We start from the raw sequence: 9,905 nt of genomic DNA, 5'->3' as shown, positions 1-9,905 counted from the left end.
TGATTACTCTCAACAGTAAGCATCTTTAAAGAACTGCTAGTATAATTTGAGCTATTAGATATTTGGCATCAGAAAATCATAGCGTATTGTTTTTAATGAACATATTTCACCAACTTAACTTTAAATTCTATTAGTTTAAAAACTACTAACTTTAGTATTACAGTTCAAAATAGTATTTTAGCGTATTTGTACTTAGATTATTTTAAGCTATTTATTATTAAACTTTTATGGAGAAAATCAAAGATCATGTCTTGTAATCTAAACATGTCCTATTTAATGGTAATGTAAGGTAAAAATTATAGTTACTTTTTTTATTTTTGAAAGTAAATGCGTTTCAAGGTTTCAAAAGTCGACAAAAAGTTTGTTAACAGAGAAGTAATTTTTTCTTCGTTTTACCGAAATGAACAAAATTTAAACTAAAATAGCCATAAATCCTTAACCAATTAACCAAACAGACTAAAGTTTTATAAAGAGTTGGTGTGTCCATAAGCTACATTTGCACCAAATTTTATTAAATTATTCAGAATCCCATTTTACAGGAGTTTTTATAGGAACTCTATGAAAAATTTCACACAATTCGAACATTCAAAATATATATATATTTTTTTTGCTCTTTGCGCATAAAATTAATAGATTTCAAAATTTGCATCGCAGGGTACTTTGATGTGTACACTTATCATATAAGTTGCGTTCTTGAATTAGCTAGGTTAGCATTTCAGTATCAATGACAACAGTAAAAAAAGGTGTTTCTGTTCAATGCTCTACTCTATTTATATCTGTGTTTTTTTAATTGTTTTTTCTTCTCTGTTTATAGGTGAATGCCATATTTTATGAAAAATAAAGTATTTTATTTAAAAAAATTGACTTTATTGCCTAAAATGGGTAAAGTGAAAGGTTTAACACAGAAGAAGGTTTCAGCAGTGAAAATACTGATAAAGAAGTAGCACTACAGTCAGATGAACATTGCTGAGAAATGGGACATTGCTGCAGCTTCAGTTAATAGAGTTTAGAAGGAATTGTGTTAAAGGAGAGGAAGCGTTGCCGTATCAAATAAAGGTTTTCTGTCTGTACCAAGCGTAATTAATTAAAATCTGCAAATCTGATGGTAAAGCAATAAATCTCAATCTCACGTATCAAATACCAGAGTATGGGGTGACTTCTTTTACCCAGAACTGTGAGACGTAAGTTGTGTAATTCTGAAATGACCGCGAAAGAAAACGTCCTGGGAAAAAAACCCAAATAAACACAGATCATGATAAGAAATAAAATAAGATGGGTGAACCATTACAAACAATCAACTTCTGACGGCTGAACTTCTGTCCGTTTCTATCTTATTTCAATAATAATAAGAAACATTTTTTACATTGGAAATGTTTACTTGCAGTACCGTGCACATGTAGCATTGAATTTATTGATTTAACCTTGCCTAACTATAGTTAGGCTAGGTTACAGCATGTACTTTACGGTGCTTTTTTTACCGCTGTAATTGCATAAAACATAATTTGCTGTCCTTTAAATACAGATCATGAGCAGAATATTCCATGAAATATTTGGGATAACAGGTATGCTTTAATAATAATAGCAAAATTGATATACTTTAAGAGTCTTCACTATTTGTTAGATGACGAAACAACGAAAAGCTTTTTCCAAAATGTGTTTCCGCACCCTTAAATGCATTCCACTTCCTTAACGGTTTCGATAGCTATCTCCATTCAAAGTCTGTGCCGTCAGTGCGCTGTGAATGAGATTATACTAATACATTAAATCCTACAATCCAGGCTGCCACAGCAAATGGCTGTATGGTTCGGTGTGGTTTAACATCCTAACGGCGAAGGAAATTACATGCAAGTCAGACCTTTTTGCTATACGGTAAAAAAGGGTTACTAAGTTTCTGAAACAAGCAACAAAAAAAAAGATGGCCGAGAAACTCATCTGACATAGTTGAAAAGTTCTGGCATCTTCTTAAACGTAAATTCAATTCAACAAAACCACAAATTAGCGTTCTGTGATTGAGTGCATTTAATCTAGGGAATTCCCAATCGTGTAGCTCAAGTAATAAGCAGCAAGGGTGTTCGCACTAGTAATTGACAGTTGGATCCATTAGCAGTAGATAGTGCATGATCCAATACAGTTTAGATACATATACTTTGAACTAGACGTTGTTTTATATAGGTAATTTAATGTATTTTGATTAAAACAAGTTTAAATACAATATTAAAAAGTCTATAATTCGTTCAAATAAGGATTGTTTCATTTTGTAAATGATTTAATATTGCTATTTTTGGCGGCTCAGGCCAAAGAATTACACATCTTGAATACAGCTAACTTTTGCAAATGATTCTAACCCTAATAATATGGCCAAGTTATGTGTTTTAAATTTTTTTCTGCATAAAATTAATGCAGAAATCAATTAAATTAAGTTTCAGCAATAATTAATAACTTTTTTTCTGATTGGTATCGCGGTTTATTTTTCATCTTAACATCTCAATTGTCTTAACTAACGGACCGAAAGTACACAACAAGTAAAAGATTAAGAAGAAAAAATGTTTATATTAGTAAGTTAACATTTGTTTTACGGACATGTAGCTATTAAGTAATAACGAATTTTTGTAGTAACGTCTCATGTCGTGCAAACGCGGTTGTAAGCATTAGACAGCCTTTTTCAAAAAGACTTTTTGAAAAATGCTTACTGTTATCTTTTTAAACAGATTAGAGTGACCATTTTGAGTGACCATCTTGAATCATTTTTTTTTGTAAAACCTTTGAATGTTTAAACGCGGTTCAACTTTTGACGTTAAGCGGCATAGTAGTTACCCAGCAAACATTAGGTCTAAAAGAGACGTCTTTTAAATCTATAAAAAATGTTTAATACGTTTAAAAGACGCAAATATGTCTTTTTTAGACCAAATGCTTGCTTGGAAGCCCCAAACTTTTTACGCTATCTATACTTGAAAAAATAAGTTTGTATTTTCGTTCGGGGTCTCTTACATTGATTTTAGACATATTTTTCGCTTCAGAATTTTACATTTTAGTCTTTACCCACAATTCACTACAAAGTGCTTATTTTGTTCAAAGTCACTGTGAGTAAAAATGTATAAACTATATTCTTACCTTAAAAATAAACAAATTAAATTGACAAAACGACATTGGATAAATAGATGGAAAAATAAATGAAAATAGTCAAATATTCATTTTTGTTTGACCAAAAAATACTTTTAAAGTGATAAACATATAAATTTACTTCTGCATATCGATTAACATATAATGCATTATTTGTTTATCGATACATTATAAAACAATCCGCAAAATGTATGTGTATATATATATATATATATATATATATATATATATATATATATATATATATATATATATATATATACACACATATATAATTTTTATGTTGTAATGCGTGCCGTAAAGTTAGCAAAAGTATTACTATTTTTTACTTAAAAAACTTATATTTATGAGGTAAATATTTATGTCATTTGTCAGGAAAAAATACAATAATTGTCTCCTGAAATACTTTTTAATTTACATCCAACAACGGGATAAAAAATTATAAAATATATATTGATTCAGCTTTTTCTGATTTTAACGCAAAAATCAGAGCGATTTGTTTCAAAAATTGTCTCTTACAAATAACCTATTTAACGTTATGAAAAAGGAAGTTGTCAAGTAAATTGTTCTTAAAGTTTAAAATTGTTTGTCTATGCATTTTAATTGCTTAAGAATCAGTTTATATATTACATCGTTTTAAGACACAGTTTTGATAAAATAAAGATTACAAATTGAATTTTAATAAGAAACCATGCTTTCAAAGTGTTCATTAACTTCAATAACATTTATTATGTCTTCTATCATGCTTGTTTTTTAAAGAGTTTGCCAATTTTTTAAAACTTTGTTAAAATCAAGTTGATATGTATGACGCAATTATACTTACATCTTTATTACCGGTTTTCCTAACTATATTTAATCGGAAATTACCAAACAACGGTTGTTTAAGCCTTACATTTTATTTAAGTATTGCTCAAAATTTGTGACAGGAAATTGTTTTTGAGGCTTTTACATTTTGTATAAATAAGTGACACTGAAAAAGGTGTAACAACATTTGGGTGCTTCTAATAATGCCACATATATTCCTTTTAAAGCGATATCCTCTTTTGAGGAAAATTGATTGGTATGAACAAATTGAAATAACAGAAGTTCAGAATGAAAGACGCTGTTCTTTAGGTTTGTAAAAATTAATTTATTATTAAAGACAATCGTTAGAACTATTAAAAATAATAAAGAAATAAAAATACAGTAACAAAACGCGTTTGTTAAGACATTTAGAATACTCAATAAATTTTTAAATATCAAAAAAGTGAACTTTTTGAAATTATTTTACAAAATGATGATGTTGGAAACTTCAATATAGAATAAAAATTCTTAAAACTGGAAAAAAAAATCATTAGTATTGAACATAATTGTTTTATTTAATACTTTTAGTATACAATATACTTATATTTTAGTATATAACCATTTTCTCTAAATAGTAATTACTAGAATCAATAATTTATAGAACAAAGTTTAAAATAAACGTTTAATGACATTTAAATAACCGCATTTGAGTGGTTTCTTAAAATAAAAAATTGCCTAAAATTTATCTTAACTGGAAACATTTGTGTTACTGCAGTTTTGATACTTTTAAGTTTATTTTTTTCATTATTATATGTCTATTACGTTTTATCAGTGTGGTGTTGTTATACCATTTCCCCCCCATCCCCTCCCCACTCTCGAAATTTTTGCATTCGGTTTATAACATTTCCTAGCAACTTAATTTTTCTATATTTGTAATGTAAAACCCATGTAAATATGGGTTTTACATTACAAGTTATACGTTTTAGTATTTAGTTGAAGTTGTACCTGTTCCAGTTTGTTAAAATGTTTTTATATACTTGATTTTGGTGCCGAAATAATCTATTGGTGAGCGTTTTGTTAATAATAACGCAAGGCACATGAATGAAATTTAAAAAATATTAAATTGTATTTGATCATTCTCCATTAACCGGAGATTTTTAATTTCTTTTTTGCAGTCGATAAACAATATATTTTAGCGTGTGTTTTTATTTCATTTTTTAAAGTTACTATGTTAACTTTCAAAAGATCATTTAAAATGTTTAAAGAACTTAAATTTGTTAAGAATAATTTTAAAATTACTGTTTATAAAGTTATTAAACAATAAATTGTCTACCAAAACAACAAAAACAACAAAGATAATACCCAAAATAAAGCTTAACTAGGCTTCAAAGACTTTTTTATTAAGGATACTTTTCCATTAATAAAGGCCTCTCCTTAGTGAATATAACACTTTATTGTAGAGATTTCACCGATAAAGGGAAATAACACTAATTTTTCTTGAAAATTAACAGCATTTAAGTTAAATTTTTTTTTAAACTTTAATTTGGATGCCATATTTAAAATTTTTACAAAAAATAAGCTTTCATATTAAAATTTTTTTGTTTTGTTATTAGATTCTTCAGGAGAAGCATCAAACACCAGTTGTACTTGTTCAGAATACGAAGATGATCGTGTATTTTCAACTGGAGCTCCTCCTCCATTGATTCCAGATAACAAAAATAAACAATTTTTGTCAAAAAGATTCGAATACAATGAGTCATTTTATAGCTGCGCAGAATGCGGTAAAAAATTTTATCGTTGGACAAGTTTAACGACCCACATGTTAATTCACACTGATGAAAAACCATTCCAGTGTTCTTATTGTGGAAAAAAATTTCTTCGTAAATCTGACCTAAAAAAACATGAAATGATGCATACTGGAGTAAAACCTCATCAATGTACCATTTGCGGGAAACATTTCAGTCAATCTTCAAACATGCTGACTCATATGCGACGGCATACAGGAGTTAAGCCATTTTCTTGTCAAAAATGTCGAAGGGCATTTTATAGAAAAGTTGACTTACGAAGACATGTCTCCAGACACATAGAAGAATAATTTAGGTTGATTATTGTTTTCTTCAGAGTTGATAATAATAATCAATAATTAATCTTATTACATGTAGCTATAATTAGAAATGCATTTTTATAATCATACTTTTTTATATTTTAAAGTTTTTTAAACAAGTGTAAATCTGAAAACGAAGTAATCCATACTTAAAGTTTCAAAAATAAAAGTTTTTACGTAAAGTTTATTTTGAAAAAATAAAAAAATAATTGTTGAAAGGATGGTTTTTTCGTAAATTTTCCAATACTTTTAAATTAAAAACTAGTTTTTAGTTTTTCTAATTTTTTTTTTTTTTCTTAATTTATTTTTATGTATATTTTATAATTTATAATATATATAATTGTTATCACATTTTTTCTACCAATTTTTGCTTTTTAAAATAAATATTTTTTAAAAATTGATTAATTGATGTCTTTTATTCTAGTGGTTGCTAGTGATAGAGTCGGCATTCTTATTTGGCATAAGCGCCACATACGAATTTTTATACTTTTATTTATTGCAAAATAGTTTTTCAGATACCACAACTTTTAAAAAAGAATTGTCTGAAACTTTTTTTAAAAACCAAGAATTTCCCATAAAACTTTTTAAAATTTAAACTTTTAAAATGTTTAAGTAAAATTCATTTTATTCTAAGCTATTTTTTTTTTAAATTAAAAGTTAGAAGTTCCACTGAACAGTTAAAAAAAGTACAATAATATATCATATACATATAACTATTTGTTCATTGGGTTAAATAATATATCATATTCTTATAACTACTTGGTAACTATTCGGTTAAGTTATTTTAAGGTTATTGAATGTAAAATATTAGAAACGACTTACATATTGTAGGTTAGTTACACGCTAATTACAATAGATTTAACGAGTTTAACGCGGAGAGTAATTATTTCTATAGGAAATAACTTAAATTATACTTTTCTACGGAAAGTAATTACATCAAGTTTTTTTTATAATTTAACAAATTGTTATATTGTAATATATTGCGAAATATTATTGCGAAATAGTATTTCATGTACAGCATAAAACATAAATAATCACATTTTACAACAGATTTATATGCAACGTAAAACAAAATATATTTTGCGTTTAACCTTTTAGAAATTTAATAGCGTTTGTGATAATATTTGATAATAATTCTTTTAATTACCATATATGAATATTATAAGATAATTTAAAGAATCAAAATGTTTTAAAGCTAAACTAAAATAACACAGAATTTTATTTTCTTAATTTAAATATCAAACTTTTTGTCAAAGTACAAAATATCGATTAAAAAAAGTACCGGTTAATATCGGTTGTTGAAAATAATTATCAATTAGGTATTTAAAAGAATAATCGATTGGGTATTAACCAGAACAATTGTTTGGGTATTGATAAGAATAACCGATTTAGTATTTATACTAAATATTCTTTTTTGTTTTTCAACTAAAACTGTTTTTTAAGTTTATATGATTTATTTTAACCATTGAGAAGACATGTTATCATTTAATTGTTATTATACTGTACGATTCTACAAGTAGATTGTTATACTGTGGCATTCAAACATTGCATAAACATTGTTATTATGTTGCACTATAATACTTCAGTCTAATAACTTTTTTTTTTCAAAATTTTTATTTTACTTCGCCGTTTAATAAAATTTACAATAAGAAAGGTTGTACATTTATAAAAAATGGCCTGAGCAAGAAGAAGACGCATATTGTCTTATCGCCGAGCCTTTATCAGTAATGTATATTATAGAGTTTGTAGATAAAATTGAGAACATAATTTTACTGCAGTGTAATCACTATCTTTAATCATTAAAACTGGTAGGGTAAGGTTGCTAATATTGTACCCCCTAAGATCAAATGAAAAAATGTAGGCAATCTACTGAGTTGAATAGTGGATATTCAATTGTATTTCATAATTTAGGAATCGTTTATTGTAAAGATGTTAAAAAAACTCATAATTTAAAAAGCGTTAAGTTCCAAAGAATCAAATTAAAAAAATAGCGCTAAGAGTACAATTAAGGAAACTAGATCCTTAATTGTACCATTGTAATCCAATATTGTACCACTTTCTCGATTTCAAATACTTTAGAACTTCGCAAATATTTTATAATTTTAGATTTAAGGGATTAAAAGAACTGATTAAAACGAATGGTTTTTGTAAAATCACCAATTGGAAATATTCTGATATAACATAACATAATACCTAACTGCCCATAATCTGAAATGAAGTTTTTTTTTTAAAAAACTCTATGCAATTTGAATTTTTTTTTCTTCTGGAAAATGCTAAAAACAGGTATTACCAAATATGGTACAATTTTTATTTAAATTGTATGCTTACCAAAGGGCTAGCAAGGATTAGAATAGAGGAGGAAGGCAGGTATTAAAGATTATACTAAATAATGTAAAACAATAAATACTATATCTGTTTTAAAAACAATTATACTAAATAATGTAAAATAAAATAGATAAAACTTTGTTTTTGGAAAAAGTTGTAGATATATTGTTTCTGTTTTTGATTAACACCTGCACAGTCAACATGACACCAGCCTTGACAAGCAAGACATTATATCATATTCTTTTCTATATTTTCTTCACAAAGGTAACAAAACCAGCTTTCACTATGAATTATTATGATGTATTAGCATGCTTGAACCTTTTTACACCATTTCTGCCCTGTTCTATCTTTTTAGTTGATATTGGTAAAACTGAGCTAGAGAGTGCATCTTTATACTAAGGGTCTACTTGTCAATACAAGAGTAGTACTGGAATTTTTCTTTTTTTGTTTAAGTGGTGAAGTTCGTATTGGAAGTATGGATATTTCTTTAATTGGAATTTCAAAATTAAAAAAATGTGTTAGCATAAAAAAAAAGTAAAATTGTTAACTTTGAATAACCAACAACAACCGAATAATTTTAATTAAAACAATTTGTTTATAAAGCTAGAAAACTACTACTGTTTTATAATTACTTACTGTTTGGAAAGTTTTTGATTGTTGCTTATTTAAGCTGAACTCTCCTCTTAGTAATTTGGAAGGTAGAAAGTCTTTTTCCTGAAACACTGAGTTGTCTACTGGCCGTATCCCAGTGTCTCTAACTCCATTAATAGCTATTTCCATACCAACAACCTTTACATAAGCCTCTCTAAAAATTTGAGACACTAAAAATTGAGCAATACATCTGCCTGAATGGCTTCGCATAAATTTATCACAGGCAATGTTATTTCTAGAATTCAAAGCTTTGAAAAACGATCTATCTAAAGGTTGTAGCCTATGAGTAGTATGTGATGGCAAAGAAAGCATTACTATTTCATAATTTCGAGCTTAAACTAATACTTCTAGATTTTTGTGTGTGTTGAATGACCATCAATGATAAGAAATACTTTTTTTTGTTCTGGATGTTCTTTTAAAAGTTCAAGACAAAGGTAGTTTATAGAACGCCTAATACAAAAAAGTAAAAAACCTGTGGTTATCCAACCGCTATCAGAACATGCAAAAATGGTCAATGGTGGTGCTCCATCTTTGAGCTCATTTTTGAATCTCTTACGTTTAAAAAATTAGCATAGGAAGTACAAAAGATCCTGCAGCATTCATGTAATATGCTTCAGTGGTATTTGAACCTCTTTCACTACTTATTATACCTCCTACCTGGTGTTTCCCTTTCAGAGCCAAAACTTTCATTTGTTTCTGAACTGTACCTATTCCAGTTTCACCTACGTTGTAGATCAAATCAGCAGCAATATTGTAATTATCAACAAGTTCTGTAAGTTAATTGAAAAATAGTTCAACCTCTTCTCTACAGAAACCGGTAGCTCTTGCCATAGACGTTGGTTCAGGTAACCTCAAACTGGGGCAGGGGTGACGTTTCATGAATTGGTAGTACCACTTCTTTCCAGCCATGCCCAAATCTTTG

General features: G+C 27.6%; 1 protein-coding gene across 1 annotated transcript; it reads left to right on the top strand.

Annotated features, from left to right (window-relative positions):
• The first annotated feature begins 4,073 nt into the window (after nucleotides 1-4,073).
• On the top strand, nucleotides 4,074-6,116 carry LOC101237795 (zinc finger protein GFI1 homolog pag-3). Its single transcript, XM_065804268.1, has 2 exons — nucleotides 4,074-4,233; nucleotides 5,517-6,116. Exons 1-2 carry the CDS (start codon nucleotides 4,128-4,130, stop codon nucleotides 5,996-5,998), a joined length of 588 nt encoding a protein of 195 aa, XP_065660340.1. The 5' UTR covers nucleotides 4,074-4,127; the 3' UTR covers nucleotides 5,999-6,116.
• Nucleotides 6,117-9,905: the final 3,789 nt, after the last annotated feature.

Source organism: Hydra vulgaris, chromosome 08, assembly GCF_038396675.1.
Source record: "Hydra vulgaris chromosome 08, alternate assembly HydraT2T_AEP".
Lineage (NCBI taxonomy): Eukaryota > Metazoa > Cnidaria > Hydrozoa > Anthoathecata > Hydridae > Hydra > Hydra vulgaris.
This window is presented reverse-complemented; position numbering and strand designations above follow the sequence as displayed.